The sequence below is a fragment of the Macrobrachium nipponense genome, chromosome 38, assembly GCF_015104395.2.
Source record: "Macrobrachium nipponense isolate FS-2020 chromosome 38, ASM1510439v2, whole genome shotgun sequence".
Taxonomy (NCBI): Eukaryota; Metazoa; Arthropoda; class Malacostraca; order Decapoda; family Palaemonidae; genus Macrobrachium; species Macrobrachium nipponense.
This window is the reverse complement of record NC_061098.1, coordinates 39,705,481-39,720,480: the sequence shown is the minus strand read 5'-3', so window position 1 is coordinate 39,720,480 and position 15,000 is coordinate 39,705,481. Positions and strand designations below refer to the sequence as shown.

At 37.3% G+C, this 15,000-nt stretch overlaps 1 protein-coding gene across 1 annotated transcript in view; it reads right to left on the bottom strand.

Moving 5' to 3' along the window:
• LOC135209797 (putative neural-cadherin 2) overlaps nt 1-15,000 on the bottom strand; it is a 331,667-nt gene that overhangs the window by 144,802 nt on the left and 171,865 nt on the right. The window contains 2 exon segments of the mRNA XM_064242574.1: nt 1,185-1,418; nt 12,511-14,893. Of these exon segments, the coding sequence (XP_064098644.1) occupies nt 1,185-1,418; nt 12,511-14,893 (2,617 nt within the window).

Below are 15,000 nucleotides of genomic sequence, written 5' to 3'. Positions count from 1 at the left end.
TTCTCTCAAATAGTTTCGACAGGAGCGGCAGGAGATATGACTTTCCTTTGCAAGTTAGCAGAAAAAATAGGAAAAAATACTATAACAGAACCTTATAATAAAAGAGGTGATTCCTGCGTTCATTTATAAATTCTGTAATAAATAATTACAAATAACATGAAAACAGTGATGAATGCAATATTCTATCTGTATACATCAGGCGACCATTTCCTCCTATTTTCCCGTGTTATCTTTTGTTTTGCCTGGTCACTTCTATTATTTATATAAAGACAATCATTATATATGAATATATATATATATATAATATATATATATATATATATATATATATATATATATATGTATGATAATATATGTATATATATGTATATATATATTATATACATATATATATATATATATATATATATATATATATATATATATATATATATCGCATCTGTAAGTATTTTAGATATATCAGCCGTAGCTAATAATTAAATTGGATAATTAAACTTCACAAGCTCAATAGCAGGATTTGGACCTTGGGCACTTAAACAATCCGTGTACCTCTATACACACATATACATACATACATACATACATGCATATACATACATCAAGCTACAAATGTCCTTTAATATCTAATTCGCTCTCCCTCGGAATTAAGATATTTTCATATAGGTTAACCGAAGGGGAATTGTTTAGTCGATAAGAGATTTGTCGGCTCACGGACGCGAACCATCGAACCCAAAAAATCCAGGACGCACAGTGAAGCTTTAAACCACACCGCCACCGCAAGAGGGTATAAGTTTATGCCGCCTCTCAACTACAAATACCTGTCGCTCTCAGGTGTTAACATTCGGTTAACATAATAAGAAAATATATTAAGTCCGAGGTAGAGCGAATTAGATATTAATGGACATGTGTAGCTTGACGTTTGTATATGAATCACGGTAATGTGATATGACTCACACACACATACATACATATATGTGTGTATATATATAATATATATATACATATATATATATATATATATATATATATATATATATATATATTATAGAAATATAAATATATATATATTATATATTAATATATATTAATATTATATATATAATATAATAGTATATATATATATATTTATTCATTTACCCTGATGATCCCTGGCTATAATCATGACGCAATACTACAAAACCAACCTTTGAGTCCTCCTCCGTCAGAAGCCACCACCTGAATGTGGTACAGGGGCGTGGTCTCCCTGTCGAGGCAGCAGAGGGCGGTCGTCACCAGCCCCGAGTGAGGATGCACCCTGAAGACGGCCTCTCCGGACTTGTCGTGGATGACGTTCTTCTCGATGGCGTAGGTGATCCGGGCGTTGGAGCCTTCCGTGGCGTCGTCAGCGTCCCAGGCGGACACTTCCGCCACCGGCAGGTCTGTGGGGAAGGCGCAGGGAAAGGAAAGTGGTTCTAGGGTGAAACGGGACGGCAGCCATATTGGCGGGGATAAAAGTCTTCTCGAAGGTATTATAGGAACCTACATTGACAATTCTCGTACTCATAAGGAACCTATAAGTTCTTTTTAAAAAAGTCATTCTTTAATATGGTCATTTTCCATCACATTAGCTGAAGTACAAATAAATCAGAAGTAGTTTTGATAATGTGACTTACTCTCTAACAAGGGAAGCAATAATAAGGGTGAAGAAAGTGGTTTTTGGTGTTAAATAAGACATCTATTTTGCAGGAGATGAAACTCTTACCGAAGGTATTATAGGAACCTACTACAATCAAAAATCTCTTTATTCAGTTTGTGGAACATAATTGAGACAATTGTTTCGAAAATGCGACTTACTCTCTAAAATTAATGATGATGATGATGATGATTATTATTATTATCATTATGTAGTTCTAAAGAGTCCGCAATATTATAATTATTAAAAGTTCGTGTGAAACTCTATAAAATCTTTCGAGCACTTCGCTGGGTTCATCCTCATTATAAAGTTTTACACGAACCTTTAACAATTGTATTACTGTGGACCCTTTAGAACATTTTATGAACTCTTGTGATGGAGAGTTTTCACAATAATAATAATAATGGCTCTTCAGCAGCGTTACACTCGTATAGATTCTTCTCAATTTTTCTCAGTAGTGCTGAAAAATCCGCTATTCGAAAAAAAAGAGAAGAATCCCTACAAGCGTAACGCTGCTGAAGTAGCCATTCCTTTTAGTAAAGTATGCTTGAGTGAGGGTCTGCTTAATAAGTATATTATCATTATTATCATGATTATTATTATGGATCAAGGGCCACTGCCTTGAAATTCAGGCTCCCAAAGAATGTTATGGTGTTCATTGGGAAGAGGTAACAGGAGGTGAATGGTAAATACAGAAAGAGGTGATCAGTTATCAGGAAAACAAATTAATCAACAAACTAGTAATCAAATAAGAATGTACAAAAAAGTATTAAAATACAAGTTGAATATTTTCAATAATAATAAGGGTTATGTTATGTGTACAGGAGCTGAATTTAAGAACTATGCATATTTCTTTTGGCCTCCTTTCATACCGAATAAGACACATGAAATGTTTTTGCACGACAACTTGGAACAGATTATTGATGATCAATCGACCATCATGACGTCACAAATGAGGTCTGCAATGCTAATGAAGTGGTACATCCCTCAGGGAAGAAATACTTTTGGAAGAACTTGCAACCTTTCCGAGGAAGAAATATTGGATGAGTGCGCCAACTGTTATTTTTGCTACGAAAACCTCGTTTATATATATATATATATATATATATATATATATATATATATATATATATATATATATATATTATACATATTTATACGCGCACACACACACACACACACACATATATATATATATGAATAATTATCACATCGAACCGTGATCCATTTATATATCAATTCAAGCTACAAATGTCCTTTAATATCTAAATTCACTTTACCTCCAAATGATATATTTTCATATATGTGACCGAAGGGGGAATTTTAAGTTGATAAACAATTTCGTCCCCCCATGGGATCGAACCACCGTCCAGGTGGACGGGGACGAAATCAGGACAGTCAGTGACGCTATCCAATCAGCCAACAGAGACGTTGGCTGATTGGATAGCGTCACTGACTGTCCTGATTTCGTCCCCGTCCACCTGGACGGTGGTTCGATCCCATGGGGGGACGAAATTGTTATCAACTTAAAAATTCCCCTTCGGTACATATATGAAAATATATCATTTTGGGAGTAAAAAGTGAATTTAGATATTAAAGGACATTTGTAGCTTGAATTGATATATATATATATATATATATATATATATATATATATATATATATATATATATATTTATATATTATATATTATACACACACACACACACACACACATATATATATATATATATATATATATATATATATTATAGAGAGAGAGAGAGAGAGAGAGAGAGAGAGAGAGAGAGAGAGAGAGAAGATTGGCAGGAACTTGGCAAAATTCACTTGGGAGTAAGGTTTTTTTAATATTCTGCCTCTTTTTAGTTCAAATCCCGAGTCCAAAAGCCAGTGCAGTAATGATACATCATTCTAAAGACTTAAAACGGCTGCAATAAAATCCACGCTGACATTCTTCTTAAGCGTAGTGGAACAAGCACACGAATTTTGATTTAATTGGACATTAAAATATATTATGTTTGTCATGTTGGAATTGAATATAAAAGTTTTTTTTTTTTGCTTTCCCAAGGAACAACGGATACAAAAATAATCTTTTTCTCTATTAGAATTAGTGACCCTTCTACTTCGAACAGTATCAAATTTATCAACAATACTCTGAGTTATTGTCTTTGCGTATATTAGCTATGTAACACAGATATCATTTTATTGTCAGAGTATCAGTTGTGATCGATAGTAGAAAACAATTGTTTTAATTTTAGCTCGCCACACTTTTATTAGGCATTCACTACTTAACCGTCGTATGTGTGTGTATATATATATATATATATAATATATATATATATATATATATATATAGATATATATATATTCACTACAACTCTGGGTAACATTAATTCATAAACCCAATATTTACTACAATTCCTTTGAACATTCCTGAATAAGGCTTTGTCCTCGTTTACCGATGCCAAAGTGTTATAATCACGTTTCACTTATTGTTTAAACCAGTGGTTCTTCTTTTAAACTTTTTATGACCACGCCCCCTCTAAGAGTTGGTTGGTCCTTCCCTCCAAAATAAAGAAAAGGAGAATATAAAGAAAATAAAGGAAAATAAAGAAAAAGATAAAGAGAAGGGGTTTAAAAGAGAGAAAGAGAGGGGGTTTCGAGGGATAGGGGGGAGGTTAATAACTACAAAACATGGTAAGACCAATGCGTCTGACTAGAGTAGCAGACAATAGGAAACTAGCGTTATAAGGCGATAATTTTGCATATTTAAAGAAACTTCTGAATATGGGTTCCTCACTCTTGGATATTTAATTTTTCTCGAGATTTCGCACATCCCCTGGAAGTTTAATAACCCACTGGTTTAAACTCATGGATATTTCACAGTGACTAAAGTATTTTATTTGTGAGCCTTGGAACCCTCATGATACATTCAGTCTTCTGTGAAGATATTCTAAAACAGTTACTGAAATATTCCTGCTCATTTATCTTCAATAAATTATTTGCCTTAGAAACGAAAATATTTACTCTTAAAGTATATTTTTTTGCACACAGATTCCCGATTCAGTGCCCAAACAGTTGCAAAATAATGCACCATAAATTTCTGACAAGAATAATTTTTTTGATTGCTCTTTCCCTCGCAGCGGGATGGCCATTTTAAATTCTCTTTCATTCCTGACTTAATATTTGATTCCTAATGCACACGCAGGTTCCCACTCTGATTTCTTGCAAGCAGACAAAATCTAAAGGTGAAAATAATATACTGGGTTTGCTGCAGCACTGAAGCAGAGCTTTCGTCATATTATGGTTCACATTATTATTATTATTATTATTATTATTATTATTATTATTATTATTATTATTATTATTATTATTATTATTATTATTCAGAAGATGAACCCTATTCACTCGTGGTCACTAACTTGAAATTCAAGCTTCCAAAGAATATTACGGTGCTCAGTAGGAAGAAGTAAGAGAAGGTAAAGGGAAATACAGACAGAAGAGATCTCACTTATCTTTAAAAAAAAATGAATGAATTAATAAACAGATAAATGTTTATTAAATTGAAAGGCGAATAGTATAAGGGTAATTATGCACATCATCTTCACTTGAACTTTTGTGGTTCCAGTTGCACGAGAAATCAGCAATGGCATTTCATGTTACAGTTAGTTATTTACTGATCTGACCTGTTTTTGGCCTTCAGATGCAAGATGGCTGCCAATTGTTGGCTCTTTAAATGTCAATTTTTCAAAATCGTCATAGAGCCTTAATACTGGGCTCAAATGAAAGCTCTCTTTATATTGCGTTCAGGTCAGTAAAATTAGAAGTAGGCTACACAAACGTCATCTCAAAGGTAAAAAAGATCAAGGTTTGCGGTCGATGGGAAACAAACGTCGCTAAGTTTTCCATTAGTTACCTTAACTAAGTTGATCAATCGGTCCCATTATTTCATTAGGAACTGGAAAATATACATCACTTCTGAACAGCATAAACTGTCTCTAAAGTTGTACTCTGCAGCAATTCAACAAAGAATAGCCAGTCTCACATCCAAGTGATATAGGGGGAGTAATGCACAGTAGGCAACACTTGAGGCTTTTTGGTGCGTCCCTTCAGCCCTGAGCTGTGATCTCTTTTAAATGATCTACTTTACTTTACCAGGAAGAAATCCTCACAGACACAAGATGAAGTAAAACAGAGCGAGAGTGGGATGGCAAGGAGGTAGAAAGGCGGTTAGAATGGAAGTATATCTAAAATATATATAACACAAAGACATAAGATTAGTATAAGGTGCTGACAGCTACCTCATGCATCAGAACAGAGGCTTTGCAACTTCTTTAAATAACACAGGGCAGATGCTTGCAGGTTTCCAAAAGCCAGGATTGGAGGATCCTGGGGCAACCGGGGATGCGTAATGGAGTGTTACTATTGTGCCCCATTAAGCTCACTCCTTCGAGTAATGAATGACCACCCCTGCAACCACTACCCTGTGAGTGAAGGCTAAACTGCTCTGTTAGTTGCAGAGCTTTTGTGCCTTGTTGGAGTCCTAGCCAACTAAAAACCCCAGACGCGCTTCTGTGCCATTGATGGTGGAACTTCCTATCCGTGGGGCCTGTTGGTGTGGCCATTGTGGCCATTCCTTGGTGATTTTCATTGTTGGAGGAGAAGCATTCAGGTAATACGATTCTGGCTGTTCATGGCTGTTGGATGTTTAGTAATTTAAGGGAAGTTGCTGTTCAGTTGGGAGCTGCGACATGTTTGGGATTGTCTGACAACAGGGAGACCGTATGTTAGTGTGGTAGCAATAAAAGGTATCCTGGAGACGAACTATGGAAAACTGTCCATGGATAAGCAGATGTGGCAACTGTGGGAGTACTCAAACATCCCCCTTTTTCCCTTTTCAACTGGTCAGATTAGAAAGAATACTGAATTAGAAGTACAGATAGAAATATTGAAACCAAGACGCAAACAGAGATGACTCAAGAAAAGTTCAAATTAAGCCATACTCTACTTGGAGTTCCAAAAGGCCTTTAAAAAAGTTCCACACAAGAAACTTATGACAAAGTTATAACTTTAAGAATTGTAGGAGAAATAGCAGACTGGATCGAAGACTGACTAACTTATAAAAAAAGAGAGAGTTGTAACAATTGGTGAAGAATCAGAATGGGCAGATGTAACAAGCGGAGTTCCTTAGGGTTCTGTTCTTGGCCTGCTCTTGTTTTTTATTTACATTAATGACATTGATGTAGGCTTAACTAGCAGGATAGCCAACTTTGCAGATGACACCAAACTAGGTGTAAATGCAGCAGACCAGATACAGTGGAAAGTTCAAGAAATGGTTTCAAGAGTGGTCTAAAAGATGGCAAATGACTTTTAACTTGGGTAAGTGAAAAGTGTTACAAACAGGAACAAACAACCTCCATGCCTGGGAATGACATAAATAGTGCAGAACAAGAAGAGGACCTTGGAGTCTTTATTACCAAGGACTTAAAGTCCACAAAACAGTGCATAAAAGCTAAAAAGAAGACACAGAAACTAGTGGGATACATAAAGAGGCAGTTCAAATACAGAAACAAGGAAACAGTGCTGCAGCTCTACACATCAATAGTTAGACCTCATCTTGAACATGCAGTACAGTTTTGGTCACGAACATTAAGAAAGGACATAAATAGATCAGAAGAGGTACAAGCAAGAGCCACAAAGTTAATTCCATCCATCAGGCAAATAGGTTACCAAAGTCGACTAGAGAGCCTGAACATGTATTGCTTAAAAACAACACAATAGCAAAGACATCTAATAGAATCCTTCAAAATACTGCAAGGTATAATAAAAGTAGACAGTAACCTATTTACGTTCAACAAAAACAAGACAAGAAAATAATAGATGGAAACTAGAACTGAAGAGATACAACACATCCCATTGTGGGAACTTCTTTACATACAAGAATTATGTGACACATGGAATAAATTGCCACCAGAAGTTGTAAACAGCAACAGAGTGGAAGAGTTGAAAAGAAAGCTAGACCAAATCATTAGAACACTGTGAATGAACAGTAAAACCTGCTCCTAGCAATAAGTGAGCACATGATGTCTCCTGGGATGGACTAATAAGTCTTTGAGACATCCTAATCCTTGTAACTCCTTGTAACTTTGATGTTTGAATTTCCAGACACTCGTGTCACTTGAAAATTTCTTGCTGCACTGAGATACCTTTTTTGAGGTAAGTTCTTTTTCTAAACCTTACTCACTAGTTCAAAGTGGATTTTATCATTATCAAAGTATGACAGTTAAGAGATAATGTTATGTTCAGATGTTCCCATTGATATTTGTGTTTGCTAAGTTAGGTAATTTTATTGTTAGTTACCCAACATTAACATTAGCTTGCTCTCAAGTTATGTCGACCGACATAATGCATCTGCGTGTCATGGTAAAATCCATAACATAGCAACACAGCTCTGGAATGTAGACTCTGGTTACTGTGAGGGTAGTTGGAGGGAAACACTTTAAGTGTGGTATGCATTGCATCCCGTTCTGGAGAGTTTCTAATTCATAAATGACTAGCAAAGATACTTGAGCATGAAGAGCTATCAGAGGACATGAAGGAAAATTTCAAGACCCTGAGCAATGCACTCACAGAAACTTAAAGGATTAACAGAAAGCTCATAAAGATCTCGAGGAGGATGGTGATATAAAGGGGTTGATCAACAGAGTTAATGACAAATCTGGTACAGACATGGGGGACTTTTGGGTCTCATTCCTGGAGATGACCGACCTACTTGAACAATGTCTTGATGTGTCATTCAAGAAATGGTACAGAGTACCTACTGTTAACACATAACATGCTGTGTGGACTGATGGCATACAGCAGCCATGATTATGGAAGGTGGTTGTCAAATTATATTATTGGGCAATGCTCTCAGATGATAAAATTGCATTTTTCAACTTTCACTTCACCCAGTCAATGACAGGGCTACCTTACTCCTGTCAGCCCTCAACCTTTGGATAAAAATAACTATGAATCTGGACTCAAAGCTAAAACAAGGATGGATTCAGCTTATAGAAAATGGGAAGAAACCATTCTCAACAACAAGAAATGCAAACAACGTTACAAGGGTGAAGTCTACTGTGAAGCAGAGCCTCAAGTGCCAGAGCCAACATAGGAAGCATGTTGAATGGCAGCCAGCTAGTATGAAGAAGGATGAGCAGGCAGTTCAGGACCTGCTGGTATGCATGAAGGATTTTGAGGCTGAGCCTTTTGACATCTCTTCAACTACACTGAGGTTGCTACTTTCTGGCCTGGTTACCTCACTATTTCGCTGCAGAAATTATCTGTACACCATCTGGTTCTCATATGAAGGTTGTTCAAGGAAGAGATTGGGGCTGGCAGCCCTAGTGGACCTTGCAGTGGGATCAGGAATGGTCCAACTTGAGTCAGACCTTGAGAGGAGAGTGACTAAGGAGTGCTTTTCACTCTATAATGTAGATGGGTCAATGTGCAAGACTGTGAGGAGCAAGTTTTTAGAACTCTTCAAGCTAGACCCAGTAAGTGAAAAACCAAGAGACCACATTAGCCTTGTAGAAATGGGGCTGAGCTAGTGGCTTGCCACCCCTATACCAGAAGACTGTGATTCTCGGGAGTGGGATGGTTCAGAGTGCCACTGGGTGACTACTTGGATAAAATCTGTACTATGATTTTCTCACGCCATGCCAATGCATACCTCATCATCCTTGTCAATGACATATATGATCTTCCCTTCAGCATCAAGGATGATGAGCATGGTAGCTGGGCAGCAAATCGTCCAAAAGACCCAAAATGCTTTCCCAAAACCCGAAGACATGTTCCCAGGTGACGCTGAGTTCAATCAATGGTCAATTCGGGAAACAAGATCAGACTATAGAAACTTGTACGAAAGGAACAGCTGAAAAGACAAGTGGGTCAGGTGCAGGGTGACATCATATACTGCAAGGGAGAAACATCAACCGACGTGAGCACTGGCGTGGCTAATGAGGATTATATCTTCAGAATCCAGAAGTAGATACAGTGCAACTCTCTGCCTATGCAAAGGTGAGTGCCAGTAAGTACACTGGACCTGTTGCACTAAACTGTGAGGATACAGATGTGTAGTCCAAGCAGTTCATGTCACCCAGCAAGTCAGAGGTGATCTGCTGATTAAACACTAGCATGTGCTAACCAAATGTTATGGCATGCCCTCAAAAGAGGTTGCATATATCATCATACCTCGCTGTGTAATCACTGGCAGTGATCACACCTCAGGGTTTTATGGGCATTGGAAGAAGAAGATGAGGAGGAATTCTGAGATAAGAGAGCTCCTGGGATGAGTGGATGTGAGACTGGAATTAAAACATGAAATCAGAGCTGATATGAAAGTATTTGTTCTCTCCTTCGTTTATGCTGAGGGTGCAGATGTGAGCTGCAGGAAGGCCAGAGCTTCCAAATGGTACAAACTGAAGAATGAATGTACACTCCACCTCCCATTTCATTTTGACTCTTTATATGGAAAGGACAAACTACCCTGCATATTGCCAGCTCCATTACAACCTGCAAGAACATCGTTCTCCCATTGGTCATGGCTGGGAACTAGTGAATGGAAAGTGTCGATAACTGCGTCTCAACCTGCTTCCTTTGCCCCAGCAGCTTAAACTTCATGACTGCTCAGATGAGAGGAGTCAGTGTGGAGACACAACAGATTCCGATGGAGATTCTTTTTAGTTAATATTAAAAAAACACCAAGCTAAAGAATCTTCTCTGTCTCCCAGCTTTCATTGGTTCCATCCCAGACATCTGATGACCTGTGTAAAAATTTTAATTTTACTGTCTATAACTGAACTCAGTATGAGCAGAAATTTCATTTGAGCCAATATTAAGGCTCTACGATGATTTTGAAACAAATTGACATTTAAAGATCCATCTTGAATTTGAAGGCCAAAAACAGGTCAGATCAATAAATGTACATCATTTATGAAATTCTTGACCCAAATAGTCTAAGAAACCAAATATTATGCAGCACTGTGAGCCAAGCCACTAAAAAGTTAATTTCCAGCTTGATATAGGGCTCTCACAAAATTTCCCCACATTTTTTGCGAAGGGATCCTCTACTAATTGTTTTCCTTAACCTTCACAGATGACAAATCTAGTCAGAAATAAATCTTCGCTCTCCACGGTCATGGAACCGCTTAGATGACCCAACTATATATATATATATATATATATATATATATATATATATATATATATATATATATATATATATATATATATATATATATATTATATGCGTGTATGTATGTCTAGTGTTCCACTGTAGAAAGCAAGAGTCAACTGGGGGTGTCAGTTTAAGAAAAAATTTCCATGATGAAAAATTCCGAGATCCAATCGCTTCTCAGACTTATATATACGAAATGAACAAACATGTAAGAAAATGCATTGCTGTACAGCCTTTCCGAAAAAGTTTCTCAAAAATGATGAGTAAAAGCAGCCATTCGTTTCAACAGCAGTATTAAGTGGTACAAGAAAGATCGGTTGAAGAAGTTAAAAAGTGGTAGCGAGCAATAAAAAAAAAAAAAAAAAAAATTGGATAAAGGCTCGAAGTCGATAAAAACCAAAGTAAAATTGGTGCTAAAACCTAGAATTACGGCAGCCGGACAGTAGGAAACATTTGCCAGGAGAGAGAGAGAGAGAGAGAGAGAGAGAGAGAGAGAGAGAGAGAGAGAGAGAGAGAGAGGGCCGTTTTAAAAGACACAAAAAACTTTTAATTCGAAATAAAAAAAAAAGAAACTTTTATAGAAAAGGGTTTTGAATCCGTCACCGGATAAGAAATGGCCATTCGACTTTAATCCAACTGTGGTATATTTTCCTGCTTTGAATGTTTCCCAGAGAGGTAAAATAAGAAACAGGATTCCTTCTGTCTTTGCGAGAGGTTTTTATGCAACGGAATCGTTCAGTAAAAACGTCCGAAAGGCAGGATTCCCCGTCCCTGCTCAGTTGGAGTCCTTTCTCAAAAAAAGGTTGAGGGCTCGGCTGTTGTTGTTGTCGTTGTTTCACATTAAGCTGGCCTTATGCCAGCACGAGTTCTTGCTCATAGAGCAGCCCGTAGGTCATTTAAATATTTTTGGAGGTGGAAAGTTGAAAGTCTCGGCTGGATGTGGGCTAAATAACAATAATTAAAATTTTTGTTTCCAATTAACGTTACTCGTACTAAAATTCATCAGAAATTGGTACCTTCATTTCCGCGAGAGAGAGAGAGAGAGAGAGGTGTAAGCATATATTTGATGACAAAGACACAACCGGGAGAGGGAAATGTTAATTGCAATATCAGCGTATCTGTGTTTTTGTTGAAGGCAGACTGACGTTTCTTAAGACATTTTTATTTGTAATTACATTTACTTCATACAATGTTTGTTTTATTGTCTTGAATGAAGAAGACCATAACGTAGCAATGACTGAAAAATGAGATTCACAACTGAATGATACTGGTCGGATTCTACATTCTATTGAAAACATTGAGAGATACTTCACTGAGCATTGTGTCTTTGAGCCTCCAATAATCTTCCTGAAACCTAACTGAAGAAGAGAACTGTTTCACTGAACTGTTAAAAGTGCTGTTTAATGTTGTCACCTGGCGATTTGTAAGTTTTGCATATTTTAGTTATATTTTAGTTTTTTTTTAACATCTGCTAATAGATAAATATTGTGCTCTTTAAGTTGAAAAAAAAATAAAACTGAAAATATTTTGTTTTCTTATTTTCATTGTCCATCTGCAAAACTGAGAAAGTTTATAACTGAAAATTGCCATTTTTTTAAAGGTATTTCATCCAACTCACCTGCTGGGCCATTTTCTTGCACTTCTCCAAACATCGTCATGTTGGGGAAAACAGGGGCGTTGTCATTGATGTCCTTGACAATGACCGTCACAAGTATCTCCACCTCGTGTACAGGATTTTCCTTTTCATCCCCGCCTTCGTCGGTCACCGACCCACTGACCCGGAGAGCCTCGTAGCATTCTTCCTCGTCGAAGTCAAAGTTATCAAAAGGAGATTCCATCGAGAGATCTCTGTGCCCTCTCGAGAACCAGCCTTTGCCCCTCGGCTTCTTCAAAACCCATTTGCTCTCTCGCTTTCCGATTCCTGACTTGTTTTTGAGTGCTTGTCTGATCTGTCGATTTCTGGTAACTAAAGCAGGCAGGGGCGTTTTAGTCTTAGGTAAAGAGATATTTCTTTTCTCACTCAACTTTAGCTGACTCACAGGAGAACTCGAGTATTGAATGTTTGTATATTTACTCAGTTTCTTTGATACCGTATCGTTAGGACCTCTGAGAGTAAAACCTTCCATTTGCAGCTCAGGTAGCTTTGATGCTGCTGTGGGTTTAGTAAAGGTTGACTTACGGTTATGAGGGTATTCATTTGATTCAGTCAAATTTGCAGTGATGCCTGTGGAATGTGGGCCACTGCTAGCAAAACCTCCTTTTCTTACAGATTCAATTTTACTCTGAAGAAATAAAGTTGTAGATGGTTTTTTCGTGTCATTACTTAATGAAAGTAACTTCAGAGAACCAACTTTTATAGATTTTGTAGAGTGGAAGGGAAATCTTTCAATTTTCTTTTTCTTTATGTTATTTTTATGATCAAATCTGAATTGCTCTCCAGATTCCTGTATACTTTCCACATTATTAACTGGGCTCAAAGATGGTGTTTTAGTGTCTATGGACTCTTGCATGACGGAGGGGCTTTCATATAAAGTGCCACTGTTTTTGCGTTTTGTTTCAAATGCTCCACCAGGAGATCTCTTTGCCTTTTTGACAGAACGGGACTCTTGTCTCAACTGTCTATCGTCAGAACTTTCGATTTCTTCCCAATCAGAGGTCAACGCTTTGAAACTGACATTTCTGGAAATATGTGAATTCTTGAACTTGTCAAGAGGAATGAGGTAGTCAGGTGAATCGTCAAGACGTGTCTCAATTCTATGAAGTTTTGTTTTGCCACGTAATTTAATCTTTGTCTTAAGACTGTTACTCCATGAGGACTGACTGTTCTTTCTGATTTGTTCTGCACCTTTCACTTCAGGAATCAGGTTACATGAGGAAATTTGACCTCTGCAAGTACTGTCACCTTTTTGTAAAAGTCTGTTAGATTTAAAATTTGGCTGCTGACCTCTACTATAACTTGCCCAAACCTTGTTCACATTTCCTTTGTTACTTGTAGGCTCTGTGTTCTGAATTTTAACAGCTGCAAAAGAACTTAATCTTGATTTCAACAATTCACTACTCTGGTCAAGAGTTTTTCCTTTCCCATTTGCACTTGAAGTGTCTTGAGATGAAACCAAGAACCCTGCGGATCTTGATTTACTGAGTGAAATTCTGTCCTTCATTCCTTCTCCTGAATCTCCTCCTCTTTGATTAGCATTTACAAATTTTGACCTTGGTCTACCTACTGTTCTTCTGCTAGTTGAGTCACTAAGGCCTTCTCTTAACCGACTGACATGCCAAGCATGATCACCAGTATTAGATCTCCTGCGGCTTGAACTCAACTCTATTTGTTTACTTTGTTCTTCATTTTTCCTCACTTTAGATTCAGGTCTACTGACCCATTTATCTATTGTTTTCTCATCCCTTATTCTCTTAGAGAGTTCCCAGCTATTTTTATGTGGGTTTTCCTCATTCTTGTAATTGTATACAGACTTGGGGATACCAAACCTAGCTTGGTCATTCCAGGGTAGCTGTTTGGTATCTTTATAACTGATTTCATTGAATTTCCATGAATACTGTGTATACGGGTGCTGTCTGTCATTCGAACTTGTCCAAAAGAATGACCTTGCTTTATATTTTCGGTTCCTTACTCGTGTCCACTCGTGCTTTCTTGTACTTGTCCCACCATTTTGAATGGATGCAAGCCGATCAAACCCATTGCCTTGTGTTTCCCAGAGTCTACTCCTGACTCCATCTTCGTGAACTTTGGAACTGTCATATTTAAAAGCACTTTTTTTGTTCGGTTCAGAGATTTCATCATCTCTTCCAAGAGTACTTTCAACGGGCTGGTCATTTTGATACCCATCTTCATAGTCCCACGATGGCGAGTGATCCATAGAGTCCTCTGATGTGTTTTCCTTCCCTTTGAGTCGTCTTCCAGCTTTCCAGGGTTCCTGACCATCTTGCACTATGACTCTCAACTTCCAAATTCTTTTCCCACTGGGCGGATCACGGTCGAGGGCCTATCAGTCAAGAGTGATATTTTGTAAAGATTACTTATTCAATCATCATGGAAAATAAGCATTTTATACAGTCCAGGGCCTATTAAAATAAGTATAACATTTTATAA